Genomic DNA, 23,008 nt, shown 5'->3' on the forward strand with positions numbered 1-23,008 from the left:
GGCAGGGTGGAGGGTCAGTGGATGGAAAATTTCTAAGAGGAAACATTAGGGGTCAGGGGGTTCTGGCTAAACCAACCTAACACAGTTCTTTGTGAAGATATGCCAGGGTAATCTGACATCACCGGGGGATGGTGGAGGATGAGGAACCTGACCAGATATGGAGGTGATCAGATAGCAAGGGTTGGGGGTTCTTGCTGAACTGAATTAGCAAGATTCTTTGCTAAAACCTGATTTTACAAGTAAGTGTACAGATGGGCCTAGGAGAAGATTCAGGAGTCTAAGTCTTTGCTATATATTATTTTGCAACTTGCTTTTGTTTCCCTAACAAATATATCCTGGAAATTACTTCCTCTTCCTCTTAGTTTTTCAAGAGCATCACCTCTCCCCCTACACTTTTTGAATTTTTTTTAGAGACAGGGTCTCACTCTGTTGCCCTGGCTGGAGTGCGGTGATGTGATCATAGCTCACTGCAACCTCAAACTCCTGGGCTCAGTTCTGCCACCTCAGCCTCCCAGGTAGCTAGGACCACAGGTACCTGACTAATTTCCTTCCTTCCTTCCTTCCTTCCTTCCTTTCCTTCCTTTCCTTCCTTTCCTTCCTTTCCTTCCTTTCCTTCCTTTCCTTCCTTCCTTCCTTTCCTTCTTTCTTTCTTTCTTAGAGATTGGGTCTCCCTGTGTTGCCCAGGGGGGGATCTTGAACTCCTGGCCTCAAGCTGTCCTCCCGCCTCAACCTCCCAAAGTACTGGGATTACAGGTGTAACCCACCACACTGAGACCTTACCCCTCTTTTTATGGCTGAAGAATATTCCATTATATAGATACATCATAGTTTAGGTAACTAGGACCCTATAAATATTTAGGTTGTTGTCAGCATTTTACTAACATAAATAATACTGCAGTTAATAGTCTTATGCTTATGTTTTTTTATGTGCAACCTATTCTCTTACTGTAGTGTAAAAATTCAAATAAAAACCTGTTAAACTAGGATAATAGCATTTTACTTTAAAATAACATTTTTAATTATAATAGTAATACTCTTTAACAAATTTAGAAAAACAATCCTGAATGTATGGAGTTAAAACTGAAAAGTATTGCATTATAGTCCTCCACTCCCACCCTAGCCACATGTACTCCTCTCCCCCAAATTGTTAACAGTTTGATCTGTTCAACCTTCAAACCTTTATTTTGTTGCAATTGGTGGTAGTTTTATTTTGTCATCCCATACTTAATATGTAAGTATATCCTCAGGCTTGTTTTTCAAAAATTTGATCATGCTACACATATTATGACTTGATCCTTTTATTTTATGTGGTTTTTAAATATCTATCGAGTTACCTCATTCTTTTTTCCTTTTTAAAAATTAAACTCAGCTAATTTTCCCAAGTCAACCTTATTCTTTTTTTTGATTGATAGTTTATAATATGAATGTACCATAATTAGCCATTTCTCTATTGATATTTAGACTTCAGTTTTTCAGTATTGTAGACAACTACAGTTAATGTCCTAGGACATGTCTTTGCATATACTAGTGTTTCTATAGAATAGATTCCAGAAGGTGAAATGGTTAAGTCACTGTCATTGATTTACACTTGTGCAATGTCTTCTTCACACCCTTCCCCAACACCCAGTATTAGCAGTATTTTTAATATTTGCCAATTTGATAGATAAAAAGAAGGATGGTACCTCATTGTTTTAATTAGTATTTTTCTGTTTGCTACTGAGATTGTTATTTCAGGTTTATTGGCCACTAATTTTTTTTTTTTTTTTTGAGACGGAGTCTCACTCTGTCGCCCGGGCTGGAGTGCAGTGGCCGAATCTCAGCTCACTGCAAGCTCCGCCTCCCGGGTTTACGCCATTCTCCTGCCTCAGCCTCCCACGTAGCTGGGACTACAGGTGCCCGCCACCTCGCCCGGCTAGTTTTTTGTAGTTTTTTAGTGGAGACGGGGTTTCACCATGTTAGCCAGGATGGTCTCAATCTCCTGACCTCGTGATCCGCCCGTCTCGGCCTCCCAAAGTGCTGGGATTACAGGCTTGAGCCACTGCGCCTGGCCTCTTTTTTTTTTTTTTAAATGGAGCTTTTATTTACAAGTATACTCACATCTGAACTTTTGCTACCCAAACTCTGGGATTACATAGATTTGGGTAAATATTTTGAAGAATCCTTACTGTATGTAATCTTACTACTCTCCTTCCAAAATCAAATTGATTCACATAAAAAAAGTATCCTTCATTTCCTAACTTGTCATCCAAATTCTGTCTCTCCAAATCAGGAACTCAAAAAATTCACATCGAGAGGGATACTTATATTCTCATATGAATCTTTGTTATATCCACACAGATTCTCTCTTCTTATGTATTATTTATCTTTTTATCTTGTTTTTATGCAGTTTTATAAAATAAAAAGTTGTACATTTTAATGTTGAATGTCTGTTGATGTTTTCCTCTATAAATTCTAGGATTTTGCTTTCCTTAGGTTGTCTTTTCCCACCTAAAATTTTTTAAACTCTATTTCCTTCTATCCCTATATAGTTATTTTTAGACACACTGGAATTTTTAGATACATGAAATTTATTTTTGTGCATAATCAATTTTGTCAACGTGTTTTTAATAATTCATGCTTTGTCATTAATTTTAAATATCTCCTTTATCGTATATCAAATTCTTATATATACAAGGGTCTGTACCAGGATCTGTTCCTGCAACAGTGCCATATTGTTTTAATGAATATTTCAATTTCTAGATGGGAAAATTCCTTGTTCTTTTTCATATATTTATTTATTATTGCTTAATTCTTCTTCCAGGTACATTTTATTTTATTTTTATCCACCCTCTGCCCCAGGTACATTTTAGAAAAAAAAAAAAACTGACTTGTTCATTTATGCTTCTTCCAGCAATGCATGAGAATGTGTGTAGGTCTGAGAAAGACTGGCTAGGGGTCTGGAGCCAAGGTTAAGACTTGAATAAACCTAGAACAATTAAAGATAAATTATCTGTCCCCTAACCTGGGAGAAATCCAATAGGTTTGTAACACTTCTGAGCATTACCTAAGTGTTCGTTTAGTGAGCTCTTAACTCATTTACCTTTTTCTCAGTTTAACCCCCTCCACTTCACCTTTTTAACCCCTTTCACAGTCATTTCCTGTAATTTCTTTTTTTCTTTTTTTTTTTTTTGAGACAGAGTTTCACTCTTTTTGCCCAGGCTGGAGTGCAATGGCATGATCTTGGCTCACCGCAACCTCCACCTCCCAGGTTCAAGCGATTCTCCTGCCTCAGCCTCCCGAGTAGCTGGGATTACAGGCATGTGCCACCATGCCCGGCTAATTTTGTATTTTTTAGTAGCGACAGGGTTTCTCCATGTTGGCCAGGCTGGTCTCGAACTCCTGACCTCAGGTGGTCCAACCCCCCGCCCCCCGGCCTCCCAAAGTGCTGGGATTACAGGTGTGAGCCACTGCACCCGGCTATTTCCTGTAATTTGTTATCATATTACCTATGTATATGCTCTTCCCTCTTCCTGGCATTTCTGTCCATCCCCATGGGCCCCATGGCCCAGTTTTGTTACTGGGAAATCTGATTTGTTCCTAAAGACTCAGTTCAGATATTACCTTTTCTGGGAGGTTTTTGTTCATGCTAATGGTAAGAAGTAAGAATGTGGTTCTAACCTTTGTGCATTATTTATTCCTATGTTATTACCATTATCAAACTTTGAGCTGAATCAGGACACGTGATAACATGCTGTAAATGTTTGTTGAAAAAGAATTAAATATTTCTGCTTTCAGGGAGCTCACCAAAGAATAAGAAGAAAAGCTTAGGATAGGAGAAAAATAGATATGAAAGCACACTCTGTGTGTGTGTGAGTGTGTGTGTGTGTGTGTGTGTGTGTGTGTGTGTGTAAGTCACTAACAGGAGAGCTCTTACATAATCTCCCCCCACCGCCGCCCCACAAACTGATCAAGCTTTTAATTGTATTGCTTGCTCTATAAGGCTTAGATAATGTGCTTATACTCAAATTGCGACAATCATTTTGACCCAGGAAGGCATTCCAGATGTGATACAGGCAAAGGCACAGAGATAGAACCAACTGGATCTTTATCATGGGAGTTTCAGAGTGTACGATTTGGGGAGTAGTCACTTCTGTAGTGTGGAGTTGAGTGGTAAATGAACAGGTATTCTGAAACTTTTCTTTCTTTTTTTCTTAGTATTGGATGAACGAATATACCTCATCCATTGGAATTGGAGTTTTTCATTCAGGAATTGAAGTCTATGGCAGAGGTATGTGTACACACAGTCTAAATATACTCTCTGAAGATTTTGTACTTTAAAGGAGTTGCAAAACCATAACTATAGGTGTTTCTCTTTTTTTAACCACTTCCATATGTTATTACAGAAAGTAGAAGAAAATCTCCCCATATTCGTTTATACTGCATTTTGAAAAAATGCCCAAAGTAGAATGTATTTGGGGAGAAAGGACTCAAAATACAAGAGTATACATTCACTTCATTCACTTTATCTTTTATTCTAAATACTATGTTTTAAAAAATATTTTCCTTTTGTGATTGTCATAAAGTGAGTTTGTTTTGTTCTCCTATATATTGGACCTCCTAAGAAACCTTGCCCTTCGAAAATAGCATGATAAAAACAATAATTTTGGTTGGAAAGGTTGGTGCTAGAAGGTGTCAGACTTGAAATACCAATTTCCTGAGGGAATTTCAGTAATAAATTTGGTTTGTAGACCTATAAGTCTATAAAATCTGTAAGTTTTTGAAGTCTAAAAACATTGCTGAACAAATCCGACCATGATTACAGCTAATCATGCCCTTTGTCACTAACTCAGCCTTCTTCATTCTTGTTATTATCCTTTATTAGGATAAATATGTCAGGAGTCACTCAAACCAAGCAGCTGTGTGTTCAACAGTTTTTTTTTCTTCTGTTCTAATTCCTACTCTTGATGCAAGATAATCTACCCCTGATCAAGTTGTAACTAATAGTAATGGTCTGCGTAAGACAGATCACATTGCTGATTTCATGTAATCTATCATTTTGAATTATAAACTAACCCTGTAGCAGAAATGCCTTTGTTCGCTTCAGCTAGACAGTCTTTGTGACCTCTTAGAATATATTATTGCACTTTACTCAGGGTTATCCCTGAACACTATACACCAGTTTTAACCAATATAAAGAAGAGACTCATTTACTTAAATGTGTCAGTATGGTGGTTATACTATTTTTTATATTCCATTTTACCTGTTTCCAGGTGCAGTTTAGCATATTAAATGTTGGCTATACAAATCTGCCATTTAAAGCTCTATTTTACTTGAAAGTCTACATCTACCAAATAATCCCAAAAAATACTGAGGGGCTCTTGCTGAAAGTTTCGTGCTTGGGAGTATTGCTGTGGGTGGGATCATAGTCTGTGGGGTTACTCTTTTGGTTGATTTGGCTTTTCCACATTTGCATGTGTATTTCTTGAATTTGTATGATGTGTTACCATTTTTTAAATGCCACAAATTTGGGACCACATGATCATGGTGGGTTAGATAAGGGCAGGTGACATCTTCTCCATTTTTCAGCTGAAGAAACTGAGGCCCAAACCTGCTGAAAGTCATAATGCTAATAATTAACTAAAACTTGAACCCAAATGTTCCTGTATGCTAGTCCATGGCTCTATTATCTGCCTAATCATTGCTCCCCTTCATAAAATGAGTTAGTAATAATTAGAAACATGTTTCAAAACATGTTCATGTAAATTTAGTAAAGCTAGAATCAAATATTAATATATTTCTGAAAATTAGTGATTGCTTTTTAAATAAAAGAATGGGTCTATGACTTTCCTTGTTATAATTGAGAAAGTTAAGAATCCAAATATAATCTTACCCTTTCCAACGTGATAATCTACAATATTTTGTAAAATTTTGTCACTAAAAAACTTTAAAAATTTTATTTCAAAATAGCCACTTTATTTCTCAAACTACATTGTTGCTTTTTTTGGACAGGTCTGAATTAAAAGTAAATTTAGTATCTGCGTGTTCTTTCCTGTGCTTTGTTCTAAGACCTTTTACGGTTATATTTTTAAAGTGATGAAGTTGATTTAAACATGGTTTGGAATTATTTAAATTTGTCTACTAAGACTTAGCCACTAAAATATCTAAGTGAGATAACAGAAAATTACAGGAATTTTTTTTATCTAAAATTATTCTCCATTTTGTTCTCCAGAGTTTGTATCTGATGTACAGTTTGTATTGGATGTACAGTCAAAAAATAGTTTATCCTAGCTAAAAGACTTGCTGTGGAGATTGGATGGGAGGGTGGGTAGGTATATGTGTTAATTTGGCAGTTTATTTTTTTCTTAAATGAAGAGAATTGAGTGGTGTTTTAGGTTTAGTAATGTTCCACCCTACTCAAAGGTAAACCAAGAGTCTTTATCCCAGAAACCATGAAACTCACGGTTACTAGACAGTTTCTCCAGTAAGATATGTGTTTGAAATTAGATCACTTTAATTTAGAAAGTGGCAAAACACTGAACTGACCACCTACCTAGATTGGCATGATACAGACATGCAGAGAGAACTGTATTTACCTTTGTGTGTTAGTCACACTCTTTTTGCCATTATAAGAAAGGGAAATAATGGCAGTCAAGAATATCTTTGAGTGTCTTCTGTTATTTGAGTTTTGGGTCTTTTGTGACAACTGTTTATACGAGTAATAGCTAAGTGAGATATTTGTGAAAGCATTTTATAAACTGAAAAATATTTAGATGGTGTCACTGTTGTCCTCAATTATTAAAGCTAATTCAGCATTCTGGTTAAATTTTATGTGATACATACTAAAAATCATGAGTTTTCTCTTTTCAGAATTTGCTTATGGTGGCCATCCTTACCCCTTTTCTGGAATATTTGAAATTTCCCCAGGAAATGCTTCTGAACTAGGAGAAACATTTAAATTTAAGTAAGTAGGGAGGATAATTTTTATTACACTGTCTTAGGTGCCATAGCTTGTTTTCAGGTAAACAGAATTCATTCTGTAAATCAAAACAAACCCAAGAAGTTAAAAATGTCTCTTTAACTTTGTTTAAATTGCTGACATTTTATATAACTCAGGTTTGCCTCAGGAAACTAATTTCTTTTCCTTTTTTTTTTTTTTTTTTTTTTTTTTGAGATGGAGTCTCACTCTGTCTCCCAGGCTGGAGAGAAGTGGCGTGATCTTGGCTCACTGCAGCCTCTGCCTTCTAGGTTCAAGCAGTTCTCCTGCCTCAGGCTCCCAAATAGCTGGGATTACAGGCATGTGCCACGACATCCGGCTAATTTTTGTATTTTTAGTAGAGACGGAGTTTTCACCATGTTGGCCAGACTCATCTTGAACCCCTGTCCTCAGGTGATGCACCTGCCTCGGCCTCCCAAAGTGCTGGGATTACAGGCGTGAGCCACCGCGCCCAGCCCAGGAAACTCCTTTCTAATGATTTCTTCCTCTCAATCTCCTGTTTGAAAGGAGAAAACGTTTTATTGTGACCTACCTAGCAAATTAAAAATGTCTTTATTGTCCCAATGCAAGGGACATTTTATACATTTGAAATAACTAAACAGTTGACTAGCGTAGAATCCATTGTTAAGGTATATGTATTACCTGTAATGATAAACCTAAAATATATGGATATAAGTGTTCACTGGAGTCTTATGAGTAATAAAAAGCAGTAAGAATATAATTTTTTTTATTTATACTTTAAGTTCTAGGGTACATGTGCACAACGTGCAGGTTTGTTACATAGGTATCCATGTGTCATGTTGGTGTGCTGCACCCATCATCTCATCATTTACATTAGGTATTTCTCCTAGTGCGATCCCTCCCCCAGGCCCCCACCCCACGACAGGCACCGGTGTGTGATGTTCCCCACCCTGTGTCCAAGTGTTCTCATTGTTTGGTTCCCACCTATGAGTGAGAACACGGTGTTTGGTTTTCTGTCCTTGTTTGCTGAGAATGAGAATATAAATGTTAATAATCAAATTTTCATTCCTTAATTGAGGTTTGTATTTAAAGTGATATTTAGGGCCGGGTTCAGTGGCTCACGCTTGTAATCCCAGCACTTTGGGAGGCCAAGGCGGGCGGATCACCTGAGGTCAGGAGTTCGAGATCAGCCAGGGCAACACAGTGAAACCCCGTCTCTACTAAAAATACAAAATTAGTCGGGCGTGGTGGCACATGCGTGTAATCCCAGCTACTTGGGAGGCTGAGGCAGGAGAATCGCTTGAACCTGGGAGGCGGAGGATGCGGTGAGCCAAGATTGTGCCACTGCACTCCAGCCTGGGCAACAAGAGTAAATCTCCATCTCACCAAAAAAAAAAAAAAGAAGAGTGATATTTAGAATGTTAGTTTCAAGGAGCGTTAAACTTCTGGGCCTATAATAGATGGCTTGCCAAGTGAAAAACAGTGCAATGGGGTTCCAACATGAAGCTTCAGTAGAGAGCTACACATTAAGACCCCTACTAACTTCATAGTTCTCTTAGCCTATCACTGAATTGAAAGATTTCCGCACAGAAGTGCTGTGATACCATCCTGACTCCACTCCTTTGGGCTCTCTTTTGGCAAGACTACTTGATAAAAGGATTTTCTAAGTATTTTCAGGTTTCTTGGATGCCTAACTTATCTGACTAAAATTCCACTTTCTCTTGGATAATGTCTGTCGCCTTTCCAAGGTAGTAGTTTGGAGTCCTTTTTATTTTTTGTTTGTTTAGAGATGGAGTCTTGCTCTGTCACCCTGGCTGGAGTGCAGTGGTACAATCTTGGTTCACTGCAACCTCTGCCTCCTGTATTCAAGCGATTCTCCCGCCTCGGCCTCCCGAGTAGCTGGGATTACAGGCACCTGCCATCGCGCCTAATTTTTGTATTTTTGTAGAGACGGGGTTTCACCATGTTGGCCAGGCTGGTCTCCAACTCCTGACCTCAGGTGATCTGCCCACCTTGGCCTCCTGAAGTGCTGATATTATAGGCGTGAGCCACTGTACCCAGCCAGGGTCCTTCTTTTTAGAAAACGTTTAGTCAGGTTTGACAGTTTGTCTCGTTGCAGCACAGTGACAGATAAAAGTTTGTTTCTAGGTGAGATGATGTCCAGCCCTTCAATGGCAAGTGAGATTATGCAGGAATATTTGCAGCAGGGATCTGGTTCTCTAACAATATAACTACTAATACAATAGTTGTGAAAATAACTATAATACTACATTTTACGCAGGGACATATATTTCATAAAGAAAATGACTTGTGCTTTTGTAGTATTCATAGGTAATATACTTAAGAATTTATTGCAGAAAAGTAGAAACTAAAATAGCACTTTTAAAGTATCTTGTTTCACTTTTAGTCTTGTTATATTAACCCTGATTTGTTATGTCAATCATAATATTCCTGGAAATAAGCAAGTATTTAAACATGCTTTTTATAAATATTTGACACAACTACGTCCTTATTTTTCTTTCTCTTTTTTTTCTTTTTGTTCTTTAAGAGAAGCTGTTGTTTTAGGGAGCACGGACTTCCTAGAAGATGATATAGAAAAAATTGTAGAAGAACTGGGAAAAGAATACAAAGGCAATGCTTATCATTTAATGCATAAAAACTGCAATCATTTTTCTTCAGCTTTATCAGAGGTAAACTAAATTTTATCCTAAAAGTTCTTCAAATACATATTTGCTATCCCACTATACTTGATATCCCACTGTGTTCGAACTTGATTCGTTTCTTTCCTGATTTTTTGTGTTGTATGAAGTATGGTATTGTATTTCAATCTTGTATGAATGACCTTTCCCGAGCTGGTAACTGGAGAGTCTGCACAGTTTTCAATGGCAGTTCTCTCCATTACTTTGCAGTGAGTAGAGAGTAAGTACAAACAACGGTCCCTTCTTATTTTATTACAGCCTGAAACTTGCGCTTTAAAAAAGGAAATGCCTAGAGACACCTGCTTCTTAGTCGCTAAGGTTTCTCTTTTGCTGATTTTTTCTGGCTCTTATTAGTAAGTAATTCATGTCTTCCATCTTGAAATTTTCTTCTGCTAACATAACACATAGGCACGTACTTGCCTTCTCAATTCTTGAATCCCAAGCAGAAGATGAAAACTAGGTCAAAATTAAAGAACCATAAAAAGAAAATGGAGGAAAGAAATTAAAAAGATTGTAGAATAAGGTCTAGAGAATTGGCACTTGCAACAGCTTCCCAGCTTTCTGATTCTTAGCAGATGGTTGCAGTGGCAGCATCTAGGTACCACAGAAATTGTGAAGGGTGTAGAGGAAAAAACGAGCTGCTATTTCAGTGACCTCCTCTGCAGAAATGCTTAGTTCCTTGCCCTTTTTACTTCCCTCATGGCTTCTACAATACAGCTTTCAAACAGCTCTCACAGTCTGTTACCATGCTACTCAAAGTGTGTTTTGTGGACCAGCAGCATCAGCATCTCCTAGAAATTTGTGAGATATGTGGTATCTCTGCCCCACCAGAGATACACTGAATGCAAATCTTCATTTTAACAAGATCCCGAGATGACTCATATGAACCTAAAAGTTCGAGAAACACTTCTAGTCTAGTGGATGCATCAGTACCATAGAAGTGACCTAGTCAGTTTTCAGACAAGTGGGGAGGTAGTTCTCAGCTTTCTTGACCCCAGACATTACATTTGTATGGAATGCATTCAAAGATCCATTGAGTGCTAAAATTGGTGAAGAAATAGACAGCATCCTAATCCACTCTTATTTTTCAGACAAGGAAACTGACCCCAATTGGAAAAATGACTTACTAAAGCTTGTCATGGAGAATTCAGATTAGACCTGACTTCTTACTCCAGTGCTTATTATACTTTATCATTACTTCCTCTAGTTCTAATTTATTCTGTCCTTCAAAAACATTCAGAACTTCATTGAGCATCTATACCACCACATCAGCCCTGGTCTAACCCCAAAACCATTTTGCATTTGGGGCCCAAAGAGCAATTCTAGATGTCCCTGGAGCCATCTTTTTAGGCTGCAGTTTTTATGCCTTTCCCCAAATAAGTGCTGAATTTTTTTCTTTTTTTCTTTTTTTTTTTTTTTTTTTTTTTTTTTGAGATGGAGTTTCACTCTTTATTGCCCAGGCTGGACTGCAGTGGCACCATCTCAGCTCAGCACAACCTCTGCCTCCCAGGTTCAAGCAATTCTCCTGCCTCAGCCTCCCAAGTAGCTGGGACTACAGGCATGCGCCACCACGCCCGGCTAAGTTTGTATTTTTAGTAGAGACGGGGTTTCTCCGTGTTGGTTAGGCTGGTCTTGAACTCCCAACCCCAAGTGATCTGCCCACCTCAGCCTCCCAAAGTGCTGGGATTACAGGCATGAACCACCATGCGTGGCCTAGTGCTGAATTGTTAAACTGGGAGACCCAGAAGTTAAGTGACTTGACCAAGGTTACCTCGCCTGTTAGTGGCAGTGCTGGAACTAGAATTCTGGACGGTGAGGGATAAGGAGCTATTTTAGTAAAATAAGGTATATATTCCATTAAATGGAAATATCAGCTCTTGCCTATTGTGAAATGTACAAGTTACATTTGGAATTTGAAATGATGGATGCAACTCCCATATTATGAAGCCAAGTAAATTGATATTGGGCACTCTGATGAAGTTCAGTGAAACTGGTATGCTTTTATCTTTGACAACATAGTGTGGGATGTATGTCGTATAACCAGTTGCAAATAAGCACAATCATCACTATATTAATGGTTGTTGATATATGTACTGTTCTGTTAATATTGTTCGTAAAAATTCTAAGAATTATTTAACACCGTAATGTTATCAGTTCCGATGCTTCCTCTACAGCAGGGATTAGCAAACTACTGTAGCCTGGCCTTCGAACCAACACCAGCGTGTCATCTGTCCTTGTACAGCCTGCAGGCTAAGATGGTTTTTACATTCTTTTTAAGGATTGAAAAAAGCCAAAAGAGTACTGTATGGTGACATGTATAAATTATGTAAAGTTCAAACTTCAGTATTCATAAAGTTTTTTTTTTTTAAACCAGAACATGTATTGCATGACTAATCATTGAAATTCCTAAGATGAACTGGATGCTGCAGCAGCCGCCCTCTTGGGTTTAGGTGGTGTTCCTTCATGGAAACCATGCCTGAATCTGCAGTCTACAGTTTTTAGGTGCCTCATTTGACCAGTCCTGGTGGTATTTCGTCTTTTAGCCTTAGCACTGCAGTTATACTTTCTCTTGCGCTTGGCGGGGTAGCCACATTTGCCACAGGTCGACTTCTGAGGGTGGTAGGCCTTAGAGCCACAGCAGTGGCACGTGTGCATCTTATTGCGACGCTTTCCAAATGATGATGTTGCCTTCGTCACCTTGCTTCTGTGGCTGAGACCAGAGAGATTCACTAAGTTTTATTAGAACACAGCCATGCTTATTTGTTTACCTGTTTTCTTGACTGCCTTCCGGCTGCAGTGGCAGAATTGAGTAGTTGCAGCAAAGATTTATGGTCTATAAAGCCCAAAATACTTCCTGTTTGACCCTTAACAGAAAAAGTTTGCCAGCCTCTACTCTGCAAGATAGGTCTCTTCGAATTGGGTGCTAATTGGCTTAAACATTGAGGAAACGTTATCTTACAAAACAAGTCCAGAATAAGGCAGGCTACATTCCAATGTGGTCCGTGTCTCAACTGTGAGTGTCATAGGGATGTAAGGTCTTTATTCATTTCTCTAAGCTGCCATCCTTGGGATGTTGGCCCTACCCCCAGGCCAGCTCCCTTTGTGGGTTTCAGATAGAGGTAACAATTTTAGCACAACATCTAGAGGGAGACTATGTCTCTCTCCCTTTGGAAACAGTGAAACTCTTTCTGGAATTCCCTTTTCCCTAACCTTCTGAAAGCATCCATGTTTTACAGCCAGAATTGTGTCAGATGCCTAATTATGAACCAGGCACTAGCAAAAGGACTGGCATTACCATTACTAAATGCCACTCGTCTAATCTAAATGTCTTTTTAAAATTAGTATTTTCGGCCAGGCGTGGTGGCTCAGACCTGTAATCCCAGCACTTTGGGAGGCCAAGGTGGGGGGATCACAAGGTCAAGAGATCAAGACCATCCTCGCCAACATGGTGAAACCTCATCTCTAACTAAAAATACAAAAATTAGCTGGGCATGGTGGCAGGTGCCTGTAATCCCAGCTACTCAGAAGGCTGAGGCAGGAGAATCACTTGAACCCAGGAGGCAGAGGTTGCAGTGAGCAGAGATGGTGTCATTGCACTTCAGTCTGGGCAACAAGAGCAAAACTCCATCTCAAAAAAATAAATAAAATTAATATTTTCAGTAGAAAATTCAAAACATATAAAAGTAGAAGAATATAATGAGCCCCTATATAACTGTCACTTAGATACCACTCCAGCCCCAAACTGTTTTGAAACAAATCCCAGATTTCCTTTAGAGACAGGGTCTTGCTACTGCGCAGGCTGGAGTGCAGTGGTGTGATCATAGTTCATTGCAGCTTAGAACTCAGGCTTAAGTGATCCTCCTGCCTCAGCCTCCCAACTGGCTGGAGCTACAGGCACATGCCACTATGTACAGCCAGTTTTTGTATTTTTTGTGAAGATGGGGTTGCATGATATTGCCCAGGCTGGTTTGGAACTCCTGGACTCAAGCAATCCTCCCACCTCAGCCTCCCGAAGTCCTGGGATTACCTGCCTAAGCCACCGCACCTGGCCTAATTTCAAGTATCAATATTTCACTCTGCATCTCTAAAAGATAAAGATTCTTTATAACATAACCACATTATGTCATCACTCCTAAAATTAACTCCTAAAATTACGTTATCACTCCACAGATTAACATTATTTCTTAATATTATCCAAATAAACAATGTTCAGATTTCCCCAGTTGTCATAATTTTTTAATGGTTTGTTTGAATCCAAATCTAAACAAAAGTTCATATAGCTGGTCACCCTGAGACACATTCCCCATAGAAAAGGCAAGATAACTGGGCACAGTGGCTCACACCTGTAATCCCAGCACTTTGGGAGGCTGAGGCGGGTAGGTTGCTTGAGCGCACAGGTTCAAGACCAGCTTGGGCAACATGGCAAAACCCCATCTCTACAAAAAGTACAAAAATTAGCCAGGCATGGTGGTGTGTGCCTTGTAGTTCCAGCTGCTTGGGAGGCTGAGGTGGGAGGATGGCTTAAGCCCAGGAGGCAGAGGTTGCAGTGAACCAAGATGGCACTGCTGCACTTCAGGCCTGGGTGATAGAGCAAGATAGATGCCTGATTTTTTTCCCCCTTTACTTGTTTTCAAAAAACAAGTTGGTTCCCTTACAGAAGAGTTAACTAACATAGGCCTAAAACTGCTGTCCTTAGAAAGGCCTGCTTGCAGAATTGGCCGTAAGCTGGCATCTGGGAGCTTGGACTTCTGTAAGGTTCTTATTCCTAGAACTGAGAAGAGTGACTCCCTTTGCCTAACCTGTTTGTACAACTAATTTGGTTTATGCTAAAAACCTGCTTTCCCTGTGGGACTCTGGGATTTTGGCAGAGGACGCCTGCATGACCAGCACCCAATAAAAAGTCTTGGGTACCGAGTCTGTAATGAGCTTCCCTGGTAGCCATTTCACATATGTCACAAACCACTGCTGGGGGATTAAGCGTGCACATCCTACCTGACTCTACTAGGAGAAGATCCTTCAAGCTTGTGCCTGCTTTCCTCTGGACTTTGCCCCATGTATATTTTCCCTTTGCTGATTTTGTTTTGCATCTTTTTGTTGTAATAAGTCATAGTCATGAGTATGCTATGCTGATCCCTGAGTCCTAGCAAATCACCAAACCTGGGGGTGGTTGTGGAGACCTTTGACTCGCAGAAATATAACAAAAGGACTGGCCGGGCACGGTGGCTCACGCCTGTAATCCCAGCACTTTGGGAGGTTGAGGCGAGTGGATCACTTGAGGTCAGGAGTTTGAGACCAGCCTGGCCAACATGGTGAAACCCTGTCTCTACCAAAAATATAAAAAATATAAAAAATTAGCCTGGTGTGGTGGCACATGCCTGTAATCCCAGCTACTCAGGAGGCAGAGGTTGCATTGAGCTGAGATCGTGCCACTGCACTCCAGCCTGGGTGACAGAGCGAGATTCCGTCTCAAAAAAAAAGGACTGAGGAAAGAAAGGCTGAAATGGGTGGAGGATGGAAAACCTTTGATGTCTGGATGGCTGTGGAGTTATCCATGATATGAAACAGCAGCTGAGCTGTTGCCTGTGAAAGGTAAAAGTTACCTGTCGAGTTTGAAATGACAGATCCAACTCCAGGAGAACTGACTCACTAGATCACCTGGCTACTTCTGGCCGTGCTGGTTACGGTGAGGAGAAAAAGGAAGTATAGCCCAGGTAATACCTTCAGTTTTTGTTCTCTCCTCCAGGAAGAAAGAAAAAAGGCCCAAAAATTCCCAAAGATGAGCTTTGGTTGGGCCAAAAATGTTAAACATTGATGGCACGCTTTCCTCACAAGTAGGAGGAAAAAAGGTTGAATCGGTTCTCAGGGCTGGAGCAAAGTAAAAAAGGGCAGGGGACATACTTCAGTAGTTAGCCTACCTGCACGCCCTCAACCCCATTCCAACTAGGGTCTCCTCCGCAACTGTAATATTAAACCTTTTGCTAAATTTACTGCAAGGGGTTGAATACATCTGCAGTGAGGAAGGTGTCGGGCCAGGGTGGGGCGGTGGAGGGCAGTTAATGGCCTTATTACATCTGCGGATGTATGATAGAAGTTGATATAAAATGTTTTATGCTTGTAATGTCACAGATGGTAGAGGGATTAGCTCAATAAGGCAATGCTGCAAAGAAAAAGTTAGTGGGACACAACTTCCTTGCTTTTTGCTGCTGTAGGATAGATGGAAATTTAAATCCTTTGTTGAAAGCAAAATATGTCTCACAGCTGATATTTACTATGATTTTTGCCCATTGGAGCCTCTGGAAAAAGACATACACTTTTAAGAGTTTTTAAAGCAGTTTTGGGTTTTTTTGGTTTTTTGTTTGTTTGTTTTTTGTGATGGAGTCTCGCTCTGTCGCCCAGGCTGGAGTGCGGTGGCGCGACCTCGGCTCACTGCAAGCTGCAGCTCCCGGGTTCACACCATTCTCCTGCCTCAGCCTCCCAAGTAGCTGGGACTACAGGCGCCGCCACCCCGCCCGGCTAGTTTTTTGTATTTCCAGTAGAGACGGGGTTTCACCGTGTTAGCCAGGATGGTCTCCATCTCCTGACCTTGTGATCCACCTGCCTCGGCCTCCCAAAGTGCTGGGATTATAGGCGTGAGCAGTTTTTAATTGCAAGTGAGCTCATAGAAAACCAGATGTCTGACCCTAGAAGCTGGTGATTTTCTAGCCTGATGTGCATAATTTTGAGTGGGTCTTAGAAAGCACTTAGGAAAGCTTTGCTTTTTGCTTGGCCTTGGAAACACGACTGGCCCTTCAGCATCTCAGCTTTACTGCTGCCAAAGAAAAGTCTCTGGCGTATTTTGGAATCCTGAATTCATAGATCCTAATTGCTTGGACTTGACACTTGAGCTAAAACTTGACATTGTCTCCTACACACTATTTCAGTCTTAGCTAAACAAGCTGTGTTAAACTAAAAGAGATACAGGCTCAGGGAACAAGACTTCTACTTGGGGATCAAGGCAGATTTAGGATACCACTCTGTGGGGCTCTTCACTATGAAAACATGGATATTGACGGAACTGTGGATTATCACAGGTGTCCATGGGAACCGGCTTCTCTGGTGGTACCATACAAAGTCGAACTGCTGATCTGTTCTGTATTTCTGATACAGGGACTGATTGCATTCCCAATTTGTGATTATTGACAAAAGCTGCATGTTGAGGGGAAAGCATATCACTAGGACTGTGACCCCTGTGTCTACCCATCTTACTCTCCACCTCTCTCAGGAAAGTTTCACCGTGTTTACTTGGGACTTCCTGGGTAAGCTGCAGTTTGCAACAGTGGACTTACAGTCTGCTGCTACTCTGCTACCTTTCTACTGGTGCACACACCTTAGTAAGGCAGTTTGATTACTAAATGCAGCTGTCTCCAGAAATGGAGTGATGCTATAGGCCACTTACTAAATGAAGGATCAGGATGAAAGTGGTGAGTGGCTCTCTAAAACCATTTTGAAATATTTTGAAAATTCAGGATTTAATTCTGTCCATTTCTGAAACATATCTTTCTGGTTATGTTATATAAAAATATTTTCCAGCCAAGCGCAGTGGCTCATGCCTGTAATCCCAACACTTTGGGAGGCTCAGGCAGGTGGATCACGAAATCAAGAGATCAAGACCATCCTGGCCAACATGGTGAAACCCCATCTCTACTAAAAATACAAAAATTAGCTGGGTGTGGTGGTGCAGGTCTGTAGTCCCAGCTACTCAGGAGGCTGAGGCAGGAGAATTCCTTGAACACGGGAGGTGGAGGTTGCAGGGAGCCGAGACTGTGCCACTGCACTCCAGCCTAGCAACAGAGCAAGACTCTGTCTCAAAAAAGAAAAAAAATCTTGTGAAAACTTTTGTCCCCCTTTAATACATCCCTTCCAGACAAAAGGTCTGGATGAGAGTAGAGGACAGTTTTGTAAATTTGAAACTATGACTGCTAAATGGGACATACTGATTTTGTAACAATAACAAAAAACAAACACTGGCACCTAGGGAATCTCAACGGAGGCAAAGACTGATGATCTTTGTTTTTCAATACTGCCTTTCCCCTCTTCCTAAAGAAAAACTTCCCATGCTACCTTTTTAAGATGCTGCAAGCACTTTGAATTCAAACAGCCTGCTGAGCCTGTGTTCAAACCTATGGGAGCAGGGAGTGGCCTCAGCTCCTGCATTTCTCACACAGAACACCTCCAGATGTCATCCACAGTCGTCAGGCTGATAACCTGATGTCATGAACCAACATGGAACTAACTGTCTTCAGGTAGTCCCTCTGAAACAAAGACTCAAACTAATTTTTCAGGCTGGAGTGGAAACCTGTTTTCCTCTAAACTTTACCCCATGCACCTTTTCCCTTGTGAATTTTGTTTCATATCCTTTCGCTGTGATAAGTCATACCTGTGAATACAACTATATGCTATGTCCTGTGAGTCCTCTAAAATCATAAAATCTGGAGGTGGAAAAACTGGGTCTTGGGGATCCCTGACACACTTCCCTAGTATTCTCTAAGTGGTTTTTTTCTCCCCGCAAAATATTTTTTCCTGTTTTGAAAATTTAGCATAGTGAATATCTCCTCCCCAGATTTAAAAGTATTTTATGTTTCAGATCAGTGGAAAGACTGTTTTTGTCCCATCTTTGATGCATGGGAGCCTCTTCAAGTTGGCTCATAAGTCTTTTGATTTGTCCCTAATAATCTTCTATAGCCTTTTGTTTTCTGCTATGTCAAGATATTCCAGGCTCATCTACATATTTTCTACCTCAGAACTGTTTCCTTCTAATAGCAAATATTTAGAAACTTTAATCTGGGCATTAGGTTGCCCACTACTACTGAATTGATAATTGTTTCTAGCTCCCCACCCCCACAAGTAGATGAAACTAGGACTTTTTTTTACAGGTTCATAGTGACATTTCTACTACACATTTGGGCTACAGAGTTTTTACTTAACCTCATCAATGATATAGCTACATTTTGTCTATCCCATGTCAAAAATCTAAATTCTCAACAACAAGAAACAATTGCTGATTTGTTTTACTCCTCTATACCTAAAACAGCTGTAGAATAATAGTGTCACCATAACTGCCACCAATAGGAGTACTAGAAAGTTAAGGTTTTTTTGTCGTTCTTTCATCTTTAGATTGTGGCTTAATAGATACAGTAAAAGTCATGTGTTTTACAGTTAATTGGAATTTATTTCTATGGGGTTATATTTAGCTGAGGAGATTTCCAAGCAAAGTATAGAAGATGCAGCCTGCCTTGTTGCTTACTAGTAAAATGTGAAAAGAGCAATAGAGGGAAGAACTATTAACGCACAGAAAGGAATCAACATGTAATGATTTAGGAAATTTTTCAGCCTATCCAGATTGCAAAAGACGCTAAAATTAGGAGCTTCACTATTAGGAAAGGATGCTACAGAGAAAGCCAAGGGTATGACTGGACCACTTTTTTTTTTTTTTTTTTTTTTTTTTTCCTTTAACGGCTGAAGAAATTAATGTGACTTGTGGATCCTCTAAACCATCTCAACAGAAACCAAGAATGGAGATGGGATTATTCAGGAAAGATGTGTGGAGGAACATCTTTTCTAATGGAGTCAGTCCCATGACATACGCAAGAGAGCCACAGTGTTTTGAGAATGCTCTATTAGCAGAAACACTGCCTGCTTGGACTGAAAGCGACAGAGAGGGGATAAAATTAAAGAAGGTGCTTGGACTGTCAGAATTCTATAAGCAGGTAATTGGCTGGAGAAAAAGGATGACTCAAAGGATAGAATCTCCAGATAGCAGAACCAAGGGCCATAGAAGATTATTCCCAGGCCCCGAAACCTAATGGACGTTCCCTTGTTGGATTCTAAAATTGGGACTAGTAACTCCTTTCTTCCTTCCGTTTTCTCCCTTTTGGAATGGGAATGTCTACAAATTTTATTCTCTGCCTGTTGCACTATTATATTTTGGGAGCATCCTATATACACTTTTCTCCATTTTGCTTTTTTCACTAATAGTGTATCCTGGAGTGCATTCTGTAGCAGTATATAGAAATATTCCTCACTTCTTTTTTTAGCTGAATAGTCTTCCTTGTGTGGATGTACCATAATTTATTCAACCTATTAATGGCACTTGATTTTTAGTCTTTTGCTGTTACAAAAAGTATTGCGATGAATAACCCTGTACATACATCTTTTTATTTTTGCCACTGTATCTGTACACTTGATTTTCTAGAAGAGGGACTGCTGGATTGGAGCTTAAATGCAAAATTCATTTTGCTATATAAACCAAATACTATTTGATCACTAGTCACCTAAGAAATACATTTTGCATTGTGACCCAGTTTACACACACACAGGCACGTAACTAAGATGTGTCATGGTTACCTCGCTACCTACAGTCTGTTTTGTTTTAAAAATTCAGGTAGCAATACTCAATGACCTACTAATGGGTCACGACTCAAGGTTTTAAAAACATTGGCTTGGCCCATCATGGTGGCTCACGCCTGTAATCCTGGCACTTTGGGAGGCAGAGGCAGGCTGATCACCTGAGGTCAGGAGTTTGAGACCTGCCCGGCCAACATGGTGAAACCCTATCTCTACTAAAAATAAAAAAAATTAGCCAGGTGTGGTGGTGCATGCCTATGATCCCAGCTACTCGGGAGGCTGAGGCCAGAGAATCGCTTGAACCTGGGAAGCAGGGGTTGCAGCGAGTCCAGAGCGTGCCACTGCACTCCAGCCTGAGTAACAGACTAAGACTACATCTCAAAAAAAAAAAAAAATTGGCTTGACCAAGGATTGGTACACTTGTATTTGAAAGAGCCAGGTAATGTTTTAGGCTTATGGACTATTCATGGTCCCAACTCTGCCTCTGCCATTGTAGCCTAAGAGGCGTAGGCAATACATAAACAAATAGACACAGCTATGTTTCAGTAAAACTTTATCTACAGGCCGGGCGCGGTGGCTCAAGCCTGTAATCCCAGCACTTTGGGAGGCTGAGGTGGGTGGATCACGAGGTCAGTAGATCGAGACCATCCTGGCTAACATGGTGAAACCCCATCCTACTAAAAATACAAAAAAATTAGCCGGGCGAGATGGCGGGCGCCTATAGTCCCAGCTACTCGGGAGGCTGAGACAGGAGAATGGCGTGAACCTGGGAGGCGGAGCTTGCAGTGAGCTGAGATCACGCCACTGCGCTCCAGCCTGGGTGACAGAGCGAGACTCCGCCTCAAAAAAAAAAAAAAAAAAAAAAAAACTTTATCTACAAAACCAGGTGGCTATAGATAGGACTCTGTTTTGTGCTAATCAAGCCACACCCTCAGGGGTTGGAATGAAGTCATCTTCACCTGTAGCACTTGGCTATATGGAGGAGGGTAGATTACTGAATGAAATTAGGACTCGGGAAGGAGAATGAGGGAAATGGCTGTTGAATAGGCAGCAGTCGCTATCACTTTAACTAGATAGTCACGACTTACATGATTAACCTCTAAATATGCAGATAACCTTAAATATGTCCCAGTGCTTTTTTTTTTTTTTCTGTTGAGACAAAGTCTTGCTCTGTCACCCAGGCTGGAGTGCAGTGGCATGATCTTGGCTCACTGTAACCTCTGCCTCCTGGGTTCAAGCGATTCTCCTGCCTCATCCTCCTGAGTAGCTGTGATTACAGGTGTGTGCCACCACACCTGGCTGATTTTTGTATTTTTAGTAGAGACGAGGTTTCACTATGTTGGCCAGGCTGGTCTTGAACTGCTGACCTCAAGTGATCCACCTACCTCCGCCTTCCAAAGTGCTGGGGTTACAGGTGTAAGATACCACCTCACCTGCCCGGCCTGTTTGGCAGCATTTTTAAGAGCAGATGTAGTTGATATACACATTTTTGTTTTGTTTTGTTTTTGAGATGGAATCTCACTGTGTCATCCAGGCTGTAGGGCGGTGGCACAGTCTTGGCTCTCTGCAGCTTCAACCTCCTGGGCCCAAGCAATCCCCCTGCCCTAGCCTCCCAAGTAGCTGAGGCTACAGGCACACACCACCACACCCAGTGAGAGAGAGAGAGAGAGAGAGAGTGTGTGTGTGTGTGTGTGTGTGTGTGTGTGTGTAAACAAGGTCTTACTATGTTGCCCAGGCTGGTCTTGAACTCCTGGCCTCAAGTAATCCTCCTGCGTTGGACTTCCAAAGTACAGAGATTTACAGGCATGAGCCACCGTGCCTGGCCTCATGTACACATTCTTCAATTTATTGATTTTATTTTTTTCTGTTTTTTTGAGATGGAGTCTTGCTCTGTCGCCCAGGCTGGAGTGCCATGGCATGATCTCAGCTCACTGCAAGCTCCGCCTCCCGGGTTCATGCCATTCTCCTGCCTCAGCCTCCCAAGCAGCTGGGACTACAGGCGCCGCCACCATGCCTGGCTAATTTTTTGTATTTTTAGTAGAGACGGGGTTTCACTGTGTTAGCCAGGATGGTCTCGATCTCCTGACCTCGTGATCTGCCCTCGGCCTCCCAAAGTGCTGCGATGACAGGCGTGAGCCACTGCACCCAGCCCAAATATTTTTAAGTGTCTACCTCTCTGTACTCCCAGGCAGTGTGATAGGTGCTTGATAATCACAAGTGGTTAGCACATGCTACCTTCCCTCAAGTGAGACCATCTCACTTTCCCTATAGTTAAGACAGAGACATACTATTTAAAATAAATGTAATAACCATTAAGAGGTAGGACTAAACTTTTAGGAGAAAAGGTACACGTTGTATAATTATAGGTGCCAGCTTATTAAATTTTAGCTAATTTTTAGACATAAGGTTCTTTGAAACCTCTTTCCAAAGTTATTACCTAAGAAATGCAGATATCTAAGCAGATATCTAAGATGGTACTCTGAGATCACGTGATCATAATCTTTGGTTTAATTGGAGGCAAAAACAAAGTGGCAGTGGGGCATGAACAGAAGCCCAGTCCGTTGTCTGCACAAGAGAAAGAGGATAATAAAGAATAAAGTTAGGGGCGTAGAATAGACCCAGTTCTTACTATTTGAAATAGGAGCGGGGGAAGGGTTCAAGAGTCCTAAGGAAATGTAGGGATGGGAAGTGGGAAATACAGACGCAGATCAGCAGCTGGGAGGGTTCCTCCTGGCACCGATTTCTACCCCTGCTGGTGTTTTCAGACTGAAGCGTGGCCAGGCTTCCATGCCTTATCTGACTCCAGGCCTACTTCCGCAGAGGAGTCATGGAGCCAGGTCTTCATTTGGGAAAACGTGTGTGTGTGTGTGTCAGAGTCTCACTCTGTCACCCAGGCTGGAGTGCAGTGGTGTGATCTCGGCTCACTGCAACCTCCGCCTCCCAGGTTCAGGCGATTCTCTTGCCCCAGCCTCCCGAGTAGCTGGGAATACGG

The 23,008-nt window shown here is 40.9% G+C and overlaps 1 protein-coding gene and 1 pseudogene across 2 annotated transcripts in view; one reads left to right on the forward strand and one right to left on the reverse strand.

The window, feature by feature from the left end:
- Positions 1–23,008, forward strand: part of DESI2 (desumoylating isopeptidase 2) — a 64,251-nt gene that overhangs the window by 37,055 nt on the left and 4,188 nt on the right. Inside the window, exons 2-4 of one of the 2 annotated variants that reach the window (XM_010353281.2) lie at positions 4,195–4,267; positions 6,847–6,940; positions 9,483–9,624. In XM_010353281.2, the coding sequence (XP_010351583.1) occupies positions 4,195–4,267; positions 6,847–6,940; positions 9,483–9,624 (309 nt within the window). The remainder of the gene's footprint in view (positions 1–4,194; positions 4,268–6,846; positions 6,941–9,482; positions 9,625–23,008) is intronic. The other variant, XM_010353282.2, reaches the window with a different exon arrangement.
- On the reverse strand, positions 12,036–22,845 carry LOC115899149 (annotated as a pseudogene).

The sequence above is a fragment of the Rhinopithecus roxellana genome, chromosome 8 (genome assembly GCF_007565055.1).
Source record: "Rhinopithecus roxellana isolate Shanxi Qingling chromosome 8, ASM756505v1, whole genome shotgun sequence".
NCBI classification, from domain to species: domain Eukaryota; kingdom Metazoa; phylum Chordata; class Mammalia; order Primates; family Cercopithecidae; genus Rhinopithecus; species Rhinopithecus roxellana.